The 24,147-nt window shown below is 44.6% G+C and overlaps 1 protein-coding gene across 1 annotated transcript in view; it reads right to left on the bottom strand.

The window, feature by feature from the left end:
* Nucleotides 1-24,147, bottom strand: part of LOC141117474 (coiled-coil domain-containing protein 170-like) — a 103,818-nt gene that overhangs the window by 15,208 nt on the left and 64,463 nt on the right. The window contains exons 8-9 of the mRNA XM_073610362.1: nt 17,806-18,123; nt 8,635-8,835 (exon numbers count right to left, since the gene is read on the bottom strand). Of these exons, the coding sequence (XP_073466463.1) occupies nt 8,635-8,835; nt 17,806-18,123 (519 nt within the window). The remainder of the gene's footprint in view (nt 1-8,634; nt 8,836-17,805; nt 18,124-24,147) is intronic.

Here is a 24,147-nt window from a genome sequence, read left to right as displayed (position 1 = left end):
TTGCATGACCCCAAAGACCCAGGCATCCAAAAAAAATATACAACTGGGACTACTGTAGGTCAAGGTCAAACAGTACGAACCAGCGGCTGTGGCTGCGCCCTAGACAGCAGTGCACCCTAGGCAGCTGCCTAGTTTGCCTAGTGGTAGCACCGGTCCTGGGTATTACCACACACTTCGGAGTGAGGAGAGTAACTCTAGGGCCATTATTTTCAGTTAAATTAAAATGATGAGCTGTAAAGGTCTTGATTATTATGCAAATTTAGGCCAAACATATGTACGGTATCTCATTCACGCAACACGGTATTATCTTTTAAATTTAAAAAACTGTGAATCATAATGTGCTTGTGTGCGCTAAGAATATTTATTGTATATTTTTTACTAAAAATATAGGTATGAAAATGAGTTGTGCGAATATGTTGTTATATATAAATTTGCAACTACCATCTCTTTATTCTACAGGTTCTCCGCTTTCAGAAAATATATAAAGTTTTGGGGTTTTGAAGTTTAGGCCTCAAAAAAAAAAAAAAAAACACATTTTAACGCGTAACGCATTTTTTTATGCAACTTTAGTTTTATATTTTTTCAGGAGGAAATGTGACACTAATGAGGCTAAAGAGACCCTGCCTCAAAGTTAGAGAACTTCAAAGAGCAGTCCCCTGTAAAAGACACTTGTGCGCTGTTATTTATACCTGAGCAATTGTGACAATCGAACAGCAGTTCCTCTGAAATTTTCCTTACTTATGTAGCACCCTCCTGACCCCTGGCATCAGGGCGGGTTTACATTTCAGCTCAGGGTGTAGGTAGTTGGGCATGGTGGGATATGAATAGGTGTAGAAATATAGGTGCCAGTCACTTTTAGAACAAAACAAAAGCGCATTTATTGCTTTATTGCTCACTTGAAAAAAATGGGGTAAGAGCTCAGGACACCCAAAGTAAGCATATATGAGCTGGCAGACTCCTACAAAAAACAGTGAACAGCAGTACAGATAAGAGCCTTTAGGCTGGTCCAGCGATCTGTACCCTTTTAGCAGCAGCAGACTCTAATGGTAACCAACTATATGTAGGAATAAACTAGATGAGTCCATCTTAGAGCTTTCCCAGGTTCTCCACAGCTTCCCCCTATAGCAGGGTAACTTCTAAGACTTCCTCACAGGTCCTTCAGTGTCCTCAGACAGGCTTCCGAGTCTCAGAGCCTTAAAAGTGGAACTTAATCAGGAAATGAAGTCCTGCAAGATCCCTTCAGGCTGGCCCCTTTTGCAGTTATAGCTATGTCAAACATTAAAAATAAGTGCCTATACTCTAAGTCCAGTGTAGTACCCTCTACCTTTAGAAAGGTGCTAGAATAGGATTTTTCTGGGTTTAAGATATCAGTGTAGGCAAATTTAGATGGGCTTGTGCTTTAGGTTGGGCCTGTTTGTTTTGGTTTAAGGCTGGGAGTGTTTAGTGTAGTGGTGGGTGTGATAACCTGTGCTCTGACTCAGAGGAGCTGCTTTCAGGACTATTGTTCTGGAACGGGGGCTAGACCTGAGGTTTGAGTGGCAGGCAGCTCATGTGAGGAGCTCTGACCAATTCCCATTCGGTATTGGCAGGGGGCGGGCCTCCCATATAAGCTGGGGTCACATGCTGCCCGGGAGATTCTGACGGTGCAGGAAAAAGGGGAATGGAGTTTTAGGTAGCTGCCGCAGGGCATCCCCAAGTGGGGGGCGCGCCGAGCACGGAGGAGGGCTGGAGGAGCTGCTAGGATGTATTCCAGGATAAAGATCTTCACTATGGAGTTGGTGTCAAGCTGCTGTGACCGGGGAACACAGGACTTGCATTTTAAGAAAGGTCAGTGAAGAAGAAAAGGAGGACTGTTGAGAGTAGTGGAGAATGCTGTGGCCGGGGAACACAGCGTTTGCAGTTCTGGACTGGCTGGGAACAATAGTCCGCTTATTACCATGTGTTAGGCAGGGGCGGATCCAGGGGGGGCAACGGGGCAATTGCCACCCCTGAGAAATTTGTTGTGGGCAGGGCGGGTGAGAGAGCAGGCGGATGAGGGAGCGGGCGGCTCCCCGAGCAGATGACGGAGCGGGCGGATGAGGGAGCGGGCGGCTCCCCGAGTAGATGAGGGAGCGGGCGGATGAGGGAGCGGGCAGCTCCCAGAGCAGATGAAGGAGCAGGCGGCTCCCCGAGCAGATGAGAGAGCGGGCAGCTCCGCGGGAGCACCGGGCGGCTTGGTTTGTGGGCAGGCGTGTGGCTCAGTGTGTGGGCGGGTGAGAGCAGGCTAGGTGTGAGCAGAGGCGGCTGGCCAATCAGCGAGCCGGCGTGCAGGGGAGCAGAGAGATAACATCATCTCTCACTGCCCCGCATCCCTGCAGTAACTTCTGCCCTCACTGTTCAGGCAGTGTGGGCAGCAGAGAGATTACATTATCTCTCTGCTGCCTGATCTGGGACAAAGAAGCAAGAGGCAAGCAAAACACCACCTTAGCAGCTATGTGACAATCCGCAAGGTGTGTCAGGTGACGTGGCAAGTGACAATCCTCAATGTGTGGCAAGTGACAATCCACATCTGGTGGCAGGTGACGTGACAATCTGCAATGTGTGGCAGGTGACGTGACAATCTGCAATGTGCAAGGTGTGGCAGGTGACATGGCAAGTGACAATCCGCATCTGGTGGCAGGTGATGTGGCAAGTGACAATCCGCAACATGTGGCAGGTGACAATCTGCATCTGGTGGCAGGCAAGTGACAATCCGCGATGTGTGGCAGGTGATGTGGCAGGTGACGTGGCAAGTGACAATCCGCATCTGGTGGCAGGTGACGTGACAAGTGACAATCCGCAATGTGTGGCCGGTGACGTAGCAAGTGACAATCCGCATCTGGTGGCAGGTGACGTGGCAAGTGACAATCCGCAATGTGTGGCCGGTAACGTGGCAAGTGACAATCTGCAACGTGTGGCAGGTGACGTGGCAAGTGACAATCTGCAACGTGTGACTGGTGACGTGGCAAGTGACAATCTGCAACGTGTGGCAGGTGACGTGGCAAGTGACAATCCGCAACATGTGGCAGGTGACAATCTGCATTTGGTGGCAGGCAAGTGACAATCCGCAATGTGTGGCAGGTGACATGGCAAGTGACAATCTGCATCTGGTAGCAGGCAAGTGACAATCTGCAACATGTGGCAGGTGACGTGGCTAATGATAATCCGCAATGTGTGGCAGGCGACGGTGGCAAGTGACACGCTCAGGGCTCCCACTGATTCTGCATTATGGTGAGTTGAACCATTCAATTTTATATTACAATATATTAATAGAAATAACAACCATGGTGCTGGGATAATTGAAGCGCTAACACCAGCCATTTCCTCGATAAATTGCCCACAAAAAACGTATTTTCTGGCAGTGCCCCTCCCGAGACTAGACTCTGGATCCGCCCCTGGTGTTAGGCTGTCGGGGAGAGGTACCGAGTATCTCTGGCCTGGTAAAGCACTCTGGTAATACCATCCAAAAAGTATCCAAAAGTATAGTGGAAATGTTCGAAGGGAATTAGTCCTTAGAGCCAAAGCAGATAGAATAGGTGATCCTACGGTTAAACACCCAGCACCCAGTGAGAAATCCTCCACCTTAATAGATGTACGCTTACCAGAGGTAAGCTGGATAACAGCTTATCTGTGGACATCCACACAGGGGACACAACTCCTTAGATCTCCTCACACGGAAGGGGCAGACAGGAACTTTCTTTCAGCAAACCTCAAACAGCATGCCAGGGGAACCCAGAAGAATAAAAAATTCCTCCATAGTGTGAATCCGTAAAACCATTTATTAAAATAAGGGTAAATACACTTACATAAAATCGTAGTATAAAGATCAAGAGAACAGCCGGCCGGCTTGCATACACCCGTTCTAACGAGATAGGATGGAAACCATGACGTCAGCGCGTCGACCTTCCGACGTACGTTTCGTCCTATTGGACGTCGTCATGGGAACGGGCGACGCACTGACTCATCGCTACTTATAGGCACAGAACGAAACCAAGCCTCGCTGTGAAGCTCGGATGGCGTCACCACAACATCCTGTAGCGATGAGTCAGTGCGTCGCCCGTTCCCATGACGACGTCCAATAGGACGAAACGTACGTCGGAAGGTCGACGCGCTGACGTCATCGTTTCCATCCTATCTCGTTAGAACGGGTATATGCAAGCCGGCCGGCTGTTCTCTTGATCTTTATACTACGATTTTATGTAAGTGTATTTACCCTTATTTTAATAAATGGTTTTACGGATTCACACTATGGAGGAATTTTTTATTCTTCTGGGTCCCCCTGGCATGCTGTTTGAGGTTTGCTGAAAGAAAGTTCCTGTCTGCCCCTTCCGTGTGAGGAGATCTAAGGAGTTGTGTCCCCTGTGTGGATGTCCACAGATAAGCTGTTATCCAGCTTACCTCTGGTAAGCGTACATCTATTAAGGTGGAGGATTTCTCACTGGGTGCTGGGTGTTTAACCGTAGGATCACCTATTCTATCTGCTTTGGCTCTAAGGACTAATTCCCTTCGAACATTTCCACTATACTTTTGGATACTTTTTGCCATTTGACACATTTGTTTTCAATATTACAATTTTGTGTTATACTTGGTTTACTACATTGATAATTCATTTTTACTGTATTGTTTATACTCACAATATTTGGTTTGATCACCTGATTGATTGAATTTTTTATTATCTACATAATCATATATGTTGTCAATTATGTGTTCTCTTTTTAGCGCAGTCTTTTTTTGATTTTTCTTTGTATATATGTGTGCACGCCTCACTTTAGGACTGCAGCTTGAAATATCCTACTAATTATTAGTAGCACATCTTTAAGAGTAGCGCGGTAATTTTTTGTGGTTTATTTTGTCTTTTAATACCATCCAAAAGACTGTGTAGCTACCAAACTCACGGAGCCACTGGGGAGAGGTATTGTATGCCTCTGGCTTATTGATTTGCTGAAGCAACACCATTCAAGAGACTTTATTACAGTAAAAAAGTACAGCCAGAGGTTATTCAGAGTGATCCCTTTTTGTCTTACTAGAAGTGATGACACAGGTATCATAACAGTTTTGCAGCAAAGGATTTGTACAAGAGGAGATCGAGGTAGGGATACTCTGCAGGAGTCAGTGCAAAAGAGGAAGAGGAGCAATAGTCTGCAGTGGAGATATGCAGGAGAACAGACTGTGAATGTTAGAAGTGCATCATTTTCAGGGCTAAAGCTGCTGATCAATGTTCTACAAATGTGATGACAATTCAATAAGTGCTATGGGCATCCCATATCTTCCTTTACCCCAACCAAGTTGTATCCCGCAATAAACACAACAAAAGTACTGCTCATTGTCTCAGAGGTGATATATGGGGGTCTGGCAGCAGGGTGATTTGGCGGATTGTTGTCAGTAGTGCCAACACCATGGCTACACCAGTCAGTTGCTCTCTATTTTTAGGCACTGTGCCTAATTTGAAGAGGCCGATCTGCTGACAGCCTAAAGATTTGCTGTAGCTCAGGGGCTCTGGGCTTCAGCAAAATGGCACCATCCAGCAAGAAGAAACAGGGATAATGCTGGAGGATATTTACAGCACACACTAATTTTGGTAGCATAATTATTAATGTGGAAAATTTGTTTCTTGCTGAAGAACATTATTTTTGTTATGGGTAACATTCAACTTTAAAGTGGTTGTAAACCCTATTCTTGAAATTTGACCTAAGCACATATATCTGTAGTGTTTACTTATCTCTCTCCAAAGCTCTACATGACGTGTCTTTCTGCTGCTCCATTCCACTGTTATCAGCAGGGTCCCTTCTGACAAGTTCTCTGACACACAAGATAACAGCAGCTGAAAATTTGTGTCGGGTAGGGAACTTAGAGGTTGATAAGCAGAGAGCTTGTCTATTCAGAGTACGAGTGGACAACGCTCAATGGACTGAATAATCAAGCAGGAGAACCGCAAGAGTCAATCATGCCATGAATAAGAACATGTTTATTTCTCCAATGAAAAAAGATGATAAATAAAAAGGATAAAATAAGCCAACGATACCACACTGGTTAATATGGGTGTTGAGGGGTTAATGTCATTCAAAAGACCAGCCGATTGGGCATGCAGTGAGGGATGGAAGCCTGGTCCAGGGTGGGTCCCTGATGGCCCTGATGGTCCCTGAACCGGGGAGCATCCGCGTGCCTTGAAGGTGTCACTGCTAGTCACTACGAGATGGTATTACACGGCCAGGGAACCGAGCCGAGGGATCCCCTATCACTGCTTGTGGAGGTGTCACTTCCAGTCGCTGCGAGGTGGTGTGAACCGTTCGGGAGCCGAGCCGAGGAATTAACTTTGCGGCACCAACAGGGAATGGAAAGTGGAAGATGGATGCCGTTAACCAGTGTGGAACGCAAGCTCGTCTGTTGCTGTGACGATGTGTTTCACGCTCATGTGCTTTAAACGCGCCATCACACAGGATTTTTTTTTCTTTCTATTTTTTTTTAGGGTTACAAACACTTTAAACAGCACTAAGTTTATTTCAGCCCAAGAACAACAATGTAATATATTGTAGATTATTAGTCATCAGACATGTTGGTGGCATTTGATATCTTTTGCCAGGCTTTTTTTTGTCCTTTATTATCTATCGGTAAACCAGCCACTAACACACTTCCTATCCTAGGGTCACCACGTTCACTTACTGTACTGTATGGTTCATGGGTTACCAGTGTTGTCACCCTATAGGAGGAAAGGATTACAGACCTTCTCCCCCAGTGGTGGTGTTCTGTAGTTCACAATTCACATAGTTGAAATACGCATGGCTGTCTGCTTGAGAAAAGCCTACAGAATGCAGCACTGAAGTTCTGGCAGGATCAACAGACATCATTTGCACTTATTGAACAGATATAACACACTTTCAATGGTATATTCACTAGACTAAACTGAGTAAATAAAAAATAAATAATTGTTGGAATTTACATACATTTTAAATTGTAAGTAGAAAGTAAAAGCAAATTTAAGTCAGTGGAAGTTTTTGTAAAACCCACATTTTAAGAGCTGAGTGGGTTAAACTTCCACATAAGAGATGCAATAATACAGGCTTTTTTTTGTAGAAACTATTACATATTTCAGTTCTACAGTACCGATATTCTTATGTGCATAATATTGAACAGGAAGTTAACTACAAAATGTAATACATGAAATTAAAACATTAAAAATATGCAAGACTTGAGTCTATTATTTAACTGCTTTCATTAAAGGCCCTTTTAAAAATCTATTTTCTTGAGTATCATTTTGAGAAGTCATTATAATTTTGATGTAAGAAATACTGCTGAAAAATGATACACCAATTCACAGATAAAATCACTTTAAGAGGGGAAAGGAGTGGATGGAAGATATTTTGTGAAAGTGGATTAAAACTTTGGGGGATGTTTAAAAGCATTGTAATTGCTCAGTGCTGTATATATTTATTTTAAAAAATAAACAATTTCTCATTTTCAGTAACTACCTTTCAGTTTCATGTTAATAAATAAAAAAGAATAAGTAGGGTGATTTTGGTTATGCATTTATGCACTTTGTATTGCTTAGTGCAAGATCAAACATACACTGTATTACCAAAAGTATTGGGACGCCTGCCTTTACACGCACATGAACTTTTAATGGCATCGCAGTCTTAGTCCGTAGGATTCAATATTGAGTTGTCCCACCCTTTGCAGCTATAACCGCTTCAACCCTTCTGGGAAGGCTGTCCACAAGGTTTAGGAGTATGTCTATGGGTATGTTCGACCATTCTTCCAGAAGCACATTTGTGAGGTCAGGCGCTGATGTGGACAAAAAGGCTTGGCTCACAGTCTCCACTCTAATTCATACCAAAGCTTTTCTATGGGGTTGAGGTCAGGACTCTGTGTAGGCCCGTCAAGTTCCTCCACCCCAAACTCGCTCATCCATGTCTTTATGGACCTTGCTTTGTGCACTGGTCCAAATGATTTGGTGGAGGGGGGATTATGGTGCGGGGGTGTTTTTCAGGGGTTGGGCTGGGCCCCTTAGTTCCAGTGAAGGGAACTCTTAAGGCGTCAGCATACCAAGACATTTTGAAAAATTTCTTGCTCCCATCTTTGTGGGAACAGTTTGGGGACGGCCCCTTCCTGTTCCAACATGACTGTGCACCAGTGCACAAAGCAAGGTCCATTAAGACCTGGATGAGCGAGTGTATTTTATGCGTGGCCCAAGACAATTCCTCTTCTTCCATTGTGGCCCAGGGAGGTGAAAAGGTTGGACAACCCTGGAAGTGTCCATAAGTGGAGCTTGCTATAAGGTGTCACCCCTTGGCTTCTTATGCTTTTTGATGACTCTACTTTTGAGAATCTCCAGCCATTGTTTCCGGCTCTGGTTTCTGGTTATGTTGAAGAGCATTTGAAGTTTCCATAATATAGAATAATGGAAAGTGTATGCCCAAACCAAAGTTTTTTTGTTTAGTTTGATTGGGGGGAAGGATTAGAACCCTCTGTTGAGCCTAATATTAATCTGGGGTTCTCTTAGAGAGACCTAAAAACAGAAGTTCAGAAGATTTTCCCTACTAGAAATACACTATACTTTTAGGTTTTGTAGAACAACCTAGTGCTGAATAATACAAAAATGTTAGAAATGTAATCACTTACCCTTTTTCTCTCAGTGTTAAAACCATCTTTAATCATCTCTTCTGAGGCCAGCTTGCCTTGTAAATGCTTCATGGAATCCTGCTGTTCCTGAAGCCATTGCTCAGATTTGTAGGACTTTGCCATGACCTCTTGGTACAAATCCCGTTGTTGCTCGAGTTGCTTGCTGAGCTTGTTGATCTTCTGTTGAAGCTCCTCACATGTCTGTATGAATGTAAGTTTATATAAGTATGCATGTATAGGCCAACAGTAAACATTAAAGAAGCTCTTCCAACAAAGCTAGTTGCTTCATATCTGGTAGGGTCTACTGAGAGTGGTTATTTAAAACGAATCAAAGCCCGATACGCGCTGCACGTTATTTTTTTTGTTCAAGACGCTGGGTTGAACTAAAAAGATAAAAACTGACAGATCGCTATATCAACACAAGAAATATTGGTGCAGTGACCTCCCCCGCTGTGCTAGTGTATGCTGACAGGGGTAACTGGCTGGATCAGCAGGTGAAAACGAAGAGGGAAATAGCCTAAAAACAGAAAACGAATGCAGCCTCCACGTCTGAGGATTAGTAAGCTGCAATATATTACATTTTTAGTTTTGGCTTTAATACCATTTTAAGATTTCTTGCTCTGCTTTAGATGTTTAATTTGATGTTTAAAAGATGTGAAGAAATACAGCTACATTTGTCTAGCACATAAGAGATAAAATTATGACAACACATTTCAAACATGATGATGCCCAAGCTTTAGCTTGTCTTAATATTTACACCACTGCTTCCTTGGTGTATATATTATAACTATCAGATTTGGAACAGTGGAGCATTGGCTTAAAGAAGTTGTAAAGACACAAGGTTTTTTACCTCCATGCATGAAGGTAAAAAAACTTCTGTGTGCAGCAGCCCTCCCAGCCCCCCTAATACCCCTCTCGATCCAGCGATGTCCACAAGAGCCTTGCATCCCACGGGGACTCGCACTCCTGATTGGCTCCTGCAGCTGTAAATCACAGCCAGCGAACCAATCAGGAGACAGAAGGGGCGGGGCTGACCCGCGGCTCCATGTGTGAATGGACACACAGAGCAGTGGCTTGGCTCGGGTTCCCTCATAACAAGCCGACGGAAGGGAGGAGCCAGGCTGCTCTGTGCAAAACCATTGCACAGAGCAGGTAAGTATTACATGTTTGTTATATTAATGACAAAATAATTCAAGCTTTACAATCACTTTAATTTAGCGTATGCCATGCTCTGTAAATAGAAACTGGTACATCTCTCAGATTAAATAATTTTAGTGCACAGGATAACAGGGTCAGATTACACCATTGGTTTGGCGTTTAAGCCTTACTAAATTCCTCCCAGAGTATTTAAATCCATCATGAAGAAATTGCTCTGGTAATTCCTTATTTTATTTATCAAAGGTATTTAAATAGTACCAACAACTTTTCACAGCACTTTACATACAGTATCTCAGACAAATGATAGAAAGAAAGAAATGATACTTTGCTACAATGTAAAGTAGTGAGTGTACAGCTTGTATAACAGTGTAAATTTGCTGTCCCCTCAAAATAACTCAACACACAGCCATTAATGTCTAAACCGCTGGCAACAAAAGTGAGTACACCCCTAAGTGAAAATGTCCAAATTGGGCCCAATTAGCCATTTTCCCTCCCCGGTGTAATGTGACTCGTTACAAGGTCTCAGGTGTGAATGGGGAGCAGGTGTGTTAAATTTGGTGGTATTGCTCTCACTCTCTCATACTGGTCACTGGAAGTTCAACATGGCACCTCATGGCAAAGAAATCTGAGGATCTGAAAATTTTTTTTTTGCTCTACATAAAGATGGCCTAGGCCAGTGATGGCGAACCTTGGCACCCCAGATGTTTTGGAACTACATTTCCCATGATGCTCAACTACACTGCAGAGTGCATGAGCATCATGGGAAATGTAGTTCCAAAACATCTGGGGTGCCAAGGTTCACCATCACTGGCCTAGGCTATAAGAAGATTGCCAAGACCCTGAAACTGAGCTGTAGCATGGTGGCCAAGACCATACAGCAGTTTAATAGGACAGGTTCCACTCAGAACAGGCCTCGCCATGGTCGACCAAAGAAGTTGCGTGCACGTGCTCAGCATCATATCCAGAGGTTGTCTTTGGGAAATATACATATGAGTGCTGCCAGCATGGCTGCAGAGGTTAAAGGGGTGGGGGGGTTAGCCTGTCAGTGCTCAGACAATATGCCGCACACTGCATCAAATTGGTCTGCATGGCTGTCATCCCAGAAGGAAGCCTCTTCTAAAGATGATGCACAAGAAAGCCTGCAAACAGTTTGCTGAAGAGAAGCAGACTAAGGACATGGATTACTGGAACCATGTCCTATTGTCTGATGAGACCAAGATAAACGTATTTGGTTCAGATGGTGTCAAGCGTGTGTGGCGGCAACCAGGTGAGGAGTACAAAGACTGTACAAGTGTGTCTTTCCTACAGTCAAGCATGGTGGTGAGAGTGTCATGGTCTGGGTCTGCATGAGTGCTGCCGGCGCGGGGGAGCTACAGTTCATTGAGGGAACCATGAATGCCAACATGTACTGTGACATACTGATGCAGAGCATGATCCCCTCCCTTTGGAGACTGGGCTGCAGGGCAATATTCCAACATAACTACCCCAAACACACCTCCAAGACGACCACTGCCTTGCTAAAGAAGCTGAGGGTAAAGGTGATGGACTGGCCAAGCATGTCTCCAGACCTAAACCCTATTGAGCATCTGTGGGGCATCCTCAAACGGGAGGTGGAGGAGTGCAAGGTCTCTAACATCCACCAGCTCTGTGATGTCATCATGGAGGAGTGGAAGAGGACTCCAGTGGCAACCTGTGAAGCTCTGGTGAACTATGTCCAAGAGGGTTAAGGCAGTGTTGGAAAATAATGGTGGCCACACAAAATAATTTAGACTATTATACAAGCTGTACACTCACTACTTTACATTGTGGCAAAGTGTCATTTCTTCAGTGTTGTCACATGAAAAGATATAATAAAATATTTACAAAAATGTAAGGGGTGTACTCACTTTTGTAAGATGCTGCAGTGTATACATGCATCAATGAGCCTTGACTGACCATGACTCTGTTGCTGGTTCACCAGTTTTCCTTCCTTGGTCAGCCCTGACCACTGCAGACCAGGAACATCCCACAAGAGCTACAGGCAGTGGCGGCCCTTCAATAGGGGGTGCACAGGTGCCCCCCCTCCAAGCTAGTCATTAAAAAAAAGTGGTCCTTTAAGTGTGTCCAGGTGCCAGACACACAGCTGTCTATGGGACGCTTTTACACCTTGCAATCAGCTGATTGTAACTGGGAAGCTGATTCGTCTATGTTTAGGTAGTGTTCGGGACGCAAGAGATGCACCCGCAAACACTCCCACTTCTACAATGATTTGTCCCTTTGGCTCCTGTGCTGTTTTTGATTGGCGAGGACTGGAGGACGGTGCTTTTTGTGGCACCGCGGCGTCACTTCCGGTTTCCCGGCCACCACTCACTGTGCTGTGGACTGTGCGTGGTGGATTAAGGAAGGCCTGAGTGGTGCCTCTGTGATTCCAGCTAACGGTAAATGTCTACGCTGCGGGCCTCAGGCTCAGTCAGTCTTCACTCTTCACTCAGTCTCTCTCTCTCTGCTCTGACACTGACATCCGCAGCCATCCCTCCACTCCGCACACACTTCTCTGCTCTCAGTCATTCTCCACTCAGTGCAGACTAGGCCCAGGCCAGGGTGGATGACTGAGTGATCGCGCGGCTGGACTGGAGCATCAGGGTGTCAGTAAGTGTGCCACTGCCACATCATGTCTTGCTGGCTGCAAATACATTTTGGGGATTTCTGCCATGTACTGACTACTAAGGGTCAATCAGGAGGTGTCACTTGTTAGTCTTCCTGGATGTGTGTATATATAGCTGTATACACTACACAGATAATATACACAAATTGTGAGTACATCTGTCCTGTGTAGTTTATACAGCTATATACACCCACCTTCTTCCTTCCTGTATATAGAGACCTTCCTCCATCATCAATGACTGCTAATATACTGTACATCATCTGTCCTGCTACTATATATATAGCTGTATACAGGACAGATGATGTATATCTGCAGTCAGTGATGATGGAGGAAGGTCTCTATATACAGGAAGGAATGTGGGTGTATATAGCTAGCTGTATACAGGACAGATGATGTATACCTGCATACCCTGATCTGTGAGGCTGCGCTACACACCTGATCTGTAATGCTGAGCTATAAACCCTGATCTGTAATGCTGAGCTGTATACCCTGATCTGTAATGCTGAGCTGTATACCCTGATCTGTAATGCTGAGCTACTGTATATACCCTGATCTGTAATGCTGAGCTATATACCCTGATCTGTAATGCTGAGCTATATACCCTGATCTATAATGCTGAGCTATATACCCTGATTTGTAATGCTGAGCTATATACCCTGAACTGTGAGGCTGAGCTATATACCCTGATCTGTGAGGCTGAGCTATATACCCTGATCTGTGAGGCTGAGCTATATACCCTGATCTGTGAGGCTGAGCTATATACCCTGATCTGTGAGGCTGAGCTATATACCCTGATCTGTGAGGCTGAGCTATATACTCTGTCCTGTGATGCTGAGCTGTATACTCTGTCCTTTGATTCTGGGGCTGTATATTCTGTCCTGTGATGCTGAGATGTATACTCCTGACACCATGGGTGGAAGCAAGTGGAATACAGGGGATGGAGTGGGTGGATTATATAAGGGGTGGAGCTTATGATAAGTGGGAGGGATCAAAAAGGAAGGGCAGGGTCTGTCGCCCCACCATCCTAAAACCTCACCAGCCGTCACTGGCTACAGGTTTGGAGTTGCTCTAACCCAGTCGTCTAGCCAGTACAATTTGGCACTTGTGTGCCAATTTTTCCTGCTTTCAACACATCACCTTTTGGGAAAACATGTTCGCTTGCTGTCTAATATAGCCCACTGACTTTCAGATGTCGTTGTCACAAGATAATCAATGTTATTCACTTTACCTGTCAGTGGTCATAATGTTATGGCTGTAGTGTATATATATAGTACTGTGCAAAGGTTTTAGGCAGGTTTGAAAAAATGCTTTTCTGCTTACAGAAATAGAAGGTTAATAGTTTTTTTTTTTTTTTTTTTTTATCAATTTTTTATCAGTTAAAAAAATGGAAAGTAAATGAACAGAAGAGAAATCCAAATCAAATCAATATTTGGTGTTACCACCCTTTGCCCTCAAAACAGCATCAATTCTTCTAGGTACAGTTGCAAACAGATCTTCTGTGGATGTAGGCGGCCTCAAATCCTTCTGTCTCTTCATGTCTTGGGCTCTGTGGGGGGCAACCCATTACTTCCAGGACTCCTTGTTTTATTTTACGCTGATAATAGTTTTAAATTACATTGGTTATATGTTTGTGGTCGTTGTCCTGCTGCAGAATAAATTGGGGGCCTGTATTTCTCAGCATTGAAGACTACATAGATCATGACCAAATCTCCAACTCCATTCGTGGAAATGCAGCCCAAAACTTGCTAGGAACCTCAACCATGCTTTACTGTTTCCTGCAGACACTCACTGTAGCGCTCTCCAGACCTTCAGTGAACAAACTGCCTCCAGCTACAGCCAAAAATTTCGCATTTTGACTCATCAGTCCAGAGCACCTGCTGCCATTTTTCTGCACCCCAGTTCCTACATTTTCGTGCACAGTTGAGTCACTTAGGCTTGTTTCCACGTCGGAAGTATGACTTTTTGGCAGCAATTCTTCCATAAAGACCAATTCTGCCCAGACCTCTCCGGACAGTAGATGCATGTACCTGGGTCTCACTGGTTTACACCAGTTCTGTGCTGATGACACTGCTGGACTTCTGATGTAGAAGGGAAGTAAGCATGATGTGTCTTTCATCTGCTGCAGTAAGTTTCCTTGGCCAACCACTGTTTCTACAGTCCTCAATGTTCCCCAATCAATGGTGTCCTCAACGCTGAGAAACACAGGCAGATACAGTACTTATCCATCAAGCCATACCTTCTGGTAAGCATGGGATTGGCCCCAAATGTATTCCTCAGCAGGACAACGACCCCAAACATACAGCCAATGTCATTAAGAATCATCTTCAGTGTAAAGAAGAACAAGGAGTCCTGGAAGTGATGGTTTGGCCCCCACAGAGCCCTGATCTCAACATCGTCAAGTCTGTCTGGGATTACATGTGCAGACAGAATGATTTGAGGCAGCCTACATCCACAGAAGATCTGTGGTTAGTTCTCCAAGATGTTTGGAACAACCTATCCGCCCAGTTCCTTCTAAAACAAATGTGTAAGTGTACCTAGAAGAATTGATACTGGGTATCACACCAAATATTGCTTTGATTTAGATTTTTTTTCTGTTCGCTCACTTTGCATTTTGTAAATTGATAAAAATAAATGAAGCGCACTACCCCCGTAGGAGCTGCTAATTAGTTCTTTCCTTTTCGCCAGTGTGGTTCTATTACCCCCCTTCCTTGCACTGATGACACCGCAGACAGTCTTAAACAAACAAACATGAACTTTATTCTTTCCATTGACGCATAGCATAAAGAATGTGAGTAGATCCTCCAGAAATATGAGCTGCCTTCATAAACTTGGTTCCTGTAATGGTCTGCAAATCTTCTCCCTCCTGTTTACTACTACTTCCCCAGCATTTCCAAATTTAAGCCCTAAGAACAATACTCTGAATAGAGTTCTTAGACTGACTGTTAGGATTTCTCACAGGTGATAACTATTTAAGACTCCACGGTCAGCTCCTTAACACCCTCAGTCTTTGGAATTACTGTTCCCCTGGGTTTACACTCACATGTACTTCTGAGCAACCGTCCATGCTTGCCATAGAGGGTCCTCTCCCAGTCCTTCTTCTGTTGGTAGTAGCAGCCTCCTCCTGTTAGATGTTGCAGATTCCTACTGTTATCTCCTCCATTTCTCCTCCTGTTAAGGCACTTTCCCCTCCCCGGAGGGGAAAGCTCTTAAACTGCACCAGCTTCTACATACTGTCTTCCTCTGCCATTCTTTTCCCATCAGCCAGACTCCCTTGAGCATGTGACCCACAGTTTATATAGGCCTGAAAGCCCCTGCCCATTCAAATTAATGATTGGTTCTGGGTGACCCATACAACTAATTGGCATCACTCTCAACAGAATACAGGTGGTCACACCCTCAATTCTACTCTGTCATTTCTCCCCACCAAAATAAACCCAACCGGGCTTAAACCAAACAGGGTAATGCCTGGAATTTTCACCTAACACTAACCCTCACTAACTATTTAGCACACACTTTTATTTAGTAGGTGGGCGCTACAAATAATTAAAATATATATTTTTTAACGCATTCTTACTTCACACCTGTCTAAAATTTTTGCACAGAATTGTTGTTTAAGACGGAAGCCATATAAGACTCCTTACATTACAGATCCCTATAGCCACTGTGCAGTAGGGGGAGTGAAGACATTATTTTTATTAAAATGCATGGGAAATTTCCTCCTCTTGGCTCTGAGGGAGTTAGATAGATAGCACCTCTGTCTGGATATTCACCTGCCAACAGGAGACCACACCAGTGGAGATCCGAGCCTGAGACTGGGTGTTAGGACATCCAGGGGCAGCGCAGCACTGCCCTCATCACAGCACCTGCACCCAAATATAGCCATCAGAAGAGTCTTTCAAAGGGCTGCCCCTCCTGTAATTAATAATTCTGCAAGCCCCCTTTGTTCCCTGCTCCCTCTGCTACCATCCTCCTTTTCTTTTGGACAGTACATACCCAGTCAGCGTAGAACTAGCATCGCCACCATAAATGCACTCTGGCAGTATAGTTCCAGCACCAAGTAGATTAAACTTTACTACTGCTCACTGCTGCACTTGAGGTGGTCTTGCTACTTTTTATGCTGAAATTGTGCCTGCCTCCATCTGAGTACTCAACTATATTCAGAGATTCCTCTCCATTACTCAAACTAATTTCTGAGGTGTAGTACTGTACCACCCAGTCTACAGACATATCCTTCTTTCCTTGCACATCAATGTCTTCAAGGGCCCCAACTTAGTCGGCAGAAGAATCACGTTAAGGACTATAGTCAGACACCTTTACCATGAGGGCAGACCTGTGCATAACTTTAAATCCTCGCACTCAGGCCTAAACCTAGCCTCCTTTATCTGAGAGCTCAAGTGATATAGTGGATCTCAATTGTTACTTTTGTTTGGTCACTTGGGGCAATTTATCTCATATGGAAAGCTACTTCTTATGCAGTTGGGTTCACAGAATATGCTGGAATTCAAAATCCATGCAAGGGACCCTGTGAAGCGGATTGTACACTCAATACAGTAATATGGTCATGCTGGTTGACTTTAACTTGAGTTGTGAGCCTAGTTCTTGTGTGTCTATTAACGTTTACAGAAAGGTATATTGGTGGGGTCAGTGAGGTTTGGGCCCACCTAGGGCTGGACAAAAGCAGAGGACCCAAAATAAACCAGCGGCTCCTGCGGGGGTAGTGCTACACCATTATTAATCTATTTTATGCTTGCCTAGTTACCAACCATATTGCCCTGAGCCCACCCTTTTTTGAAGCCAATTAGAGCCTCAGGCTCTAATCATGTGCTTCTAAAAAAAGAACCCCATTTCATCCTGCACCCAGCATGTAGATTAGGGTCCAGGCGCATGGATTAGGGGGGGGCGCCCCTGCGCCCTTTATGGATATGCCGCCACTGATATACAACATATACTTACCAATTTTTGGGCCACTCTGGGCTACTGAAAAGGAGAGAGCGCTCGACAACCGTTTTAATGCCTGGGAGTGGTGATGTCACCCATAGGCTTCTATAGCCCATCCGTTGGCAGCGCTTCCTCCACTCTACTGCAGCTGTTTCTGACTGAGTGTGATCACATGACTGGACCAGAGTAGCCTGAAAATAGGTAAGTATATACATCTTTCCTACAGAGGTTAGTTAGCATAGGTGTTAGGAGCAGGGGGTAGAGCATTTTAAAGATTAGATAGGTGTAGCCTGGTATTCCACGTTAAGGTTTTTTTTTTTATATATATATATAAATACACCTGCAAGAATTGGTGTTTTAATCTGTCTAGAGTTTAGCTGTAACTTTTCCACCTATTATTCATATATTACAGTTCAGTACATCTCACTCACAGACTTCCATGTGTGCTCACTGCGGCAGATTTCCTGGATCCGCTCCTTCACAGCTTCCTCAGTTCTCGGCACAGTTGTAAATCCATTGCCCAGGATGGTGGCCAGCTGACTTATGAAACTCTGGTGCAGGCTGTGAGCAGCTTTAGCTTCATAGCCGGAGGTTTGCAGAGTCCTGTCCAGATCATTTATCTTCTGCTCCTTCTCCATCAGTTCCTGGCGCAGGCTCCCCCATTCTTTATGGTTATCCTTCAGTCTTTCTTGAAGAATTTCTTTTTCTCTCTCAGCATTTCTCTTGGCTAGGACAGCTTCATCTCGTTCCTAAATGCAAGATATAACACTGGGCAGTAAAGGTAAAATGTATGGACCTCACTGCTTATAGTCAAACAAGTAAAAGTGATAAGCTTGATGTAAATAACCTAATTAATAATGTTTTAAAAGAACGTAGTTTCTGTGTTTATTTCAGTTTACGTAGGGGCAGCCATATTTCTTCTTTACATGCTCATGCTCTGCTTTACTGCTTTGCCGAGCTACACGTTGTTTGTGGCTGCAAAACAAGTAAAAAAATATGATTTTTTTAAAAATTTCTATTACATGTTTGTTTAGTACAAAAAAATCTGCCCTGTGTCAGCACACTGGAAAGCCCAACCGTGCACCCCGAGATTGCAGCGGCATGACGTTCCATCTACACAACGCTCCAATTAACAATGCTGCTCAGGGTAAAGAGCATTATTGATTAAAGGAAAGTACAGGAGGGTTAACCCTTTCCTACTCTACTTAAAACTAAAGGCAGGAACAGCTTTTGCTCACAAAGATGAGCTGTGCTGGTGGGAATCTATCTACAGTGTCTTGAAAAAGTATTTATACCCCTTGAAATTTTCCAAATTTTGTCATGTTACAACCAAAAACGTAAATGTGTTTTATTGGGATTTTATGTGATAGACCAACACAAAGCAGGACATAATTGTAAAGTTGAAGGAAAATTATAAATTGTTTACAAATAAATATCTGAAAAGTGTGGCATGGATTTGTATTCAGGCCCCTTTACTCTGATACACCTAACTAAAATCTAGTGGAACCAATTGCCTTCAGAAGTCACTAATTAGTAAATAGAGCCCACCTGTGTGTAATTTAATCTCAGTATAAAAACAGCTGTTCTGTGAAGCCCTCAGAGGTTTGTTAGAGAACCTTAGTGAACAAACAGTATTGTGAAGGCCAAGGAACACACCAGACAGGTCAGGGATAAAGTTGTGGAGAATTTGAAAGCAGGGTTAGGTATAAAAAAAATATCCCAAGCTTTGAACATCTCACGGAGCACTGTTCAATCCATCATCCGAAAATGGAAAGAGTATGGCACAACTGCAAACCTACCACCAAGACATGGCCGTCCACCTAAACTGACAGGCCGGGCAAGGAGAGCATTAATCAGAGAAGCAGCCAAGAGGCCCATGGTGACTCTGGAGGAGCTGCAGAGATCCACAGCTCAGGTAGAAGACTATGGGGGTGATTTACTAAAGGCAAAAAGACTGTGCACTTGCTCCAGAGCTTAGTAAATGAGCAGAAGATCTGCTGACATCCATCACCCAATCATGTTCAAGCAAAAATGCAGTTTTTTTATTTTCCTTGCACGTGATTGGGTAGTCTTTGCAAAGTGGAGCCTAACCTCATTTATTAAGCTTTAGAACAACTGCACTTGCAGAGAGCAACTGCACAGTCTTTTTGCCTTTAGCAAATCAACTCCAATGACCACAGGACAACTATTAGTCGTGCACTAAGCAAATCTGGCCTTTATGGTAGAGTGGCAAGAAGAAAGTCATTGTTGAAAGAAAGCCATAAGAAGTCCATTTGCAGGTTTGCGAGAAGCCATATAGGGGACACAGCAAACATGTGGAAGAAAGTGCTATGGTCAGATGAGACCAAAATTGAACTTTTTGGCCTAAAAGCAAAACGCTATGTGTGGCAGAAAAATAACACTGCCCATCACCCTGAACACACCATCCCCATCGTGAAACATGGTGGTCGTAGCATCATGTTGTGGGGATGCTTTTCTCCAGCAGGGACAGGAAAGCTGGTCAGAGTTGATGGGAAGATGGATGGAGCCAAATACAGGACAATCTTAGAAGAAAACCTGTTATAGTCTTCAAAAGACATGAGACTGGGGTAGAGGTTCACATTTCAGCAGGACAGCGACCCTAAACATACAGCCAGAGCTACAATGGAATAGTTTAGATCAGGGGTGTCCAAACTTTTTTCAAAGAGGGCCAGATTTGATGAAGTGAACATGCGTGAGGGCCGACCATTTTGCCTGACATTCTTTGAACCATTAAAATTACCGTATTTATCGGCGTATAACACGCGCCCCAAGTTTAGGAGGGAATTTTAAGGAAAAAAACTTTTAGGAGGGAAGTTTAAGGAAAAAAAACTTACATTTAAATGCCCATCAATGCAGCGTTATCGTGTCCATCTGCAGCCTTGTCAGTGCAGCTTTGCCCCAGTGCAGCCTTGTCAGTGCAGCCTTGTCAGTGCAGCTTTGCCCCAGTGCAGCCTTGTCAGTGCAGCCTTGTCGGAAAATCCGACCATGTGTACGGGGCATAACTGTCACAAACTGACACCAATGCAGTAATCGTTCCGCCGCAACGGAAACTGCAGAGCCGAGGAGAGATGACATCACATCCCCTGCCTGTGTGTACTACACACAGGCAGGGGAGGATTCTCATTGGCTGGGAGCGATCGCGAGGGGGGGGCCACGATCGGATGGCCTCCCCCTCATCTCTCGTCGCTCCCAGCCAATGAGAATCCTCCCCTGCCTGTGTGTAGTACACACAGGCAGGGGATGTGATGTCATCTCTCCTCGGCTCGGCAGTTTCCGTTGCGGCGGAACGATTACTGCATTGGTGTCAGTTTGTGGCAGTTATGCCCCGTACACACGGTCGGATTTTCCGACGGAAAATGTGTGATAGGACCTTGTTGTTGGAATTTCCGACCGTGTGTAGGCTCCATCACACATTTCCCATCGGATTTTCCAACACACAAAGTTTGAGAGCAGGATATAAAATTTTCTGACAACAAAATCCGTTGTCGGAAATTCCGATCGTGTGTACACAAATCCGACGCACAAAGTGCCACGCATGCGCAGAATAAATAAAGAGACGAAAGCTATTGGCCACTGCCCCGTTTATAGTCCCGACGTACGTGTTTTACGCCACCACGTTCAGAACGATCAGATTTTCCGACAACTTTGTGTGACCGTGTGTATGCAAGACAAGTTTGAGCCAACATCCGTCAGAAAAAAATCCTAGGATTTTGTTGTCGGAATGTCCGAACAAAGTCCGACCGTGTGCACGGGGCATTAGTGTAATCTTATAAATGTTTTAACCCCTTGATTGCCCCCTAGTTAACCCTTTCACCACTGATCACCGTATAACTGTTATGGGTGACGCTGGTTAGTTTGTTTATTTTTTATAGTGTCAGGGCACCCGCCATTTATTACCGACCGTGTGTACGGGGCATTAGTGTGTTAGGGCAGTGAGTATTAGCCCCCTTTAGGTCTAGGGTACCCCCCTAACCCCCCCTAATAAAGTTTTAACCCCTAGATCACCCCCGTCACCAGTGTCGCTAAGCGATCATTTTTCTGATCGCTGTATTAGTGTCACTGGTGACGCTAGTTAGGGACGTAAATATTTAGGTTCGCCGTCAGCGTTTTATAGCGACAGGGACCCCCATATACTATCTTATAAATGTTTTAACCCCTTGATTGCCCCTAGTTAACCCTTTCACCACTGATCACCGTATAACTGTTATGGGTGACGCTGGTTAGTTCATTTATTTTTTATAGTGTCAGGGCACCCACCATTTATTACCGAATAAAGGTTTAGCCCCCTGATCGACCGGCGGTGATATGCGTCGCCCCAGGCAGCGTCACATTAGCGCCAGTACCGCTAACACCCACACACGCAGCATACGCCTCCCTTAGTGGTATAGTATCTGTATGGATTACTATCTGATCTGATCAGATCTATACTAGCGTCCCCAGCAGTTTAGGGTTCCAAAAAACGCAGTGTTAGCGGGATCAGCCCAGATACCTGCTAGCACCTGCGTTCTGCCCCCCCGCCCGGCCCAGCCCAGCCCACCCAAGTGCAGTATCGATCGATCACTGTCACTTACAAAACACTAATCGCATAACTGCAGCGTCTGCAGAGTCAGGCCTGATCCCTGCGATTGCTAACAGTTTTTTTGGTAGCGTTTTGGTGAACTGGCAAGCACCAGCCCCAGGCAGCGTCAGGTTAGCGTCAGTACCGCTAACACCCACGCACGCAGCATACGCCTCCCTTAGTGGTAAGGTATCTGAACGGATCAATATCTGATCCGATCAGATCTATACTAGCGTCCCCAGCAGTTTAGGGTTCCCAAAAACGCAGTGTTAGCGGGATCAGCCCAGATACCTGCTAGCACCTGCGTTTTGCCCCTCTGCCCGGCCCTGCCCACCCAAGTGCAGTATCGATCGATCACTGTCACTTACAAAACACTAAACGCATTACTGTAGCGTTTGCAGAGTCAGGCCTGATCCCTGCGATCGCTAACAGTTTTTTGGGTAGCGTTTTGGTGAACTGGCAAGCACCAGCGGCCTAGTACACCCCGGTCATAGTCAAACCAGCACTGCAGTAACACTTGGTGACGTGGCGAGTCCCATAAGTGCAGTTCAAGTTGGTGAGGTGGCAAGCACAAGTAGTGTCCCGCTGCCACCAAGAAGAAGACAAACAGGCCTGTCGTGCCCATAGTGCCCTTCCTGCTGCATTCGCCGATCCTAATTGGGAACCCACCACTTCTGCAGCGCCCGTACTTCCCCCATTCACATCCCCTACCAAATGCAGTCGGCTGCATGAGAGGCATTTTCTTTATGTCCTCCCGAGTACCCCTACCCAACGAACCCCCCCAAAAAAGATGTCGTGTCTGCAGCAAGCGTGGATATAGGCGTGACACTCGCTATTATTGTCCCTCCTGTCCTGACAATCCTGGTCTTTGCATTGGTGAATGTTTTGAACGCTACCATTCACTAGTTGAGTATTAGCGTAGGGTACAGCATTGCACAGACTAGGCACACTTTCACAGGGTCTCCCAAGATGCCATAGCATTTTGAAAGACCCGAACCTGGAACCGGTTACAGTTATAAAAGTTAGTTACAAAAAAAAGTGTAAAAAAAAAAAAATATATAAAATAAAAAAAATAGTTGTCGTTTTATTGTTCTCTCTCTCTCTATTCTCTCTCTATTGTTCTGCTCTTTTTTACTGTATTCTTTTCTGCAATGTTTTATTGTTATTATGTTTTATCATGTTTGCTTTTCAGGTATGCAATTTTTTTATACTTTACCGTTTACTGTGTTTTATTGTTAACCATTTTTTTGTCTTCAGGTACGCCATTCACGACTTTGAGTGGTTATACCAGAATGATGCCTGCAGGTTTAGGTATCGTCTTGGTATCATTCTTTTCAGCCAGAGGTCGGCTTTCATGTAAAAGCAATCCTAGCGGCTAATTAGCCTCTAGACTGCTTTTACAAGCAGTGGGAGGGAATGCCCCCCACTGTCTTCCGTGTTTTTCTTTGGCTCTCCTGTCTCAACAGGGAACCTGAGAATGCAGCCGGTGATTCAGCCAGCTGACCATAGAGCTGATCAGAGACCAGAGTGGCTCCAAACATCTCTATGGCCTAAGAAACCGGAAGCTACGAGCATTTCATGACTTAGATTTGGCCGGATGTAAACAGCGCCATTGGGAAATTGGGAAAGCATTTTATCACACCGATCTTGGTGTGGTCAGATGCTTTGAGGGCAGAGGAGAGATCTAGGGTCTAATAGACCCCAATTTTTTCAAAAAAGAGTACCTGTCACTACCTATTGCTATCATAAGGGATATTTACATTCCCAGAGATAACAATAAAAATGATTAAAAAAAAATGAAAGGAACAGTTTAAAAATAAGATAAAAAAGCAAAAAAATAATAAAGAAAAAAAAAAAAGGACCCCTGTCCCCCCCTGCTCTCGCGCAAAGGCGACAAATGTAAACAGCAATTGCACCATGCATGTGAGGTGTCACCGCGAATGTCAGATCGAGGGCAGTAATTTTAGCAGTAGACCTCCTCTGTAAATCTAAAGTGGTAACCTGTAAAGGCTTTTAAAGGCTTTTAAAAATGTATTTAGTTTGTCGCCACTGCACGTTTGTGCGCAATTTTAAAGCATGTCATGTTTGGTATCCATGTACTCGGCCTAAGATCATCTTTTTTATTTCATCAAACATTTGGGCAATATAGTGTGTTTTAGTGCATTAAAATTTTAAAAAGTGTGTTTTTTCCCAA

The sequence above is a fragment of the Aquarana catesbeiana genome, linkage group LG13 (genome assembly GCF_042186555.1).
Source record: "Aquarana catesbeiana isolate 2022-GZ linkage group LG13, ASM4218655v1, whole genome shotgun sequence".
Classification (NCBI taxonomy): Eukaryota; Metazoa; Chordata; class Amphibia; order Anura; family Ranidae; genus Aquarana; species Aquarana catesbeiana.
This window is presented reverse-complemented; position numbering and strand designations above follow the sequence as displayed.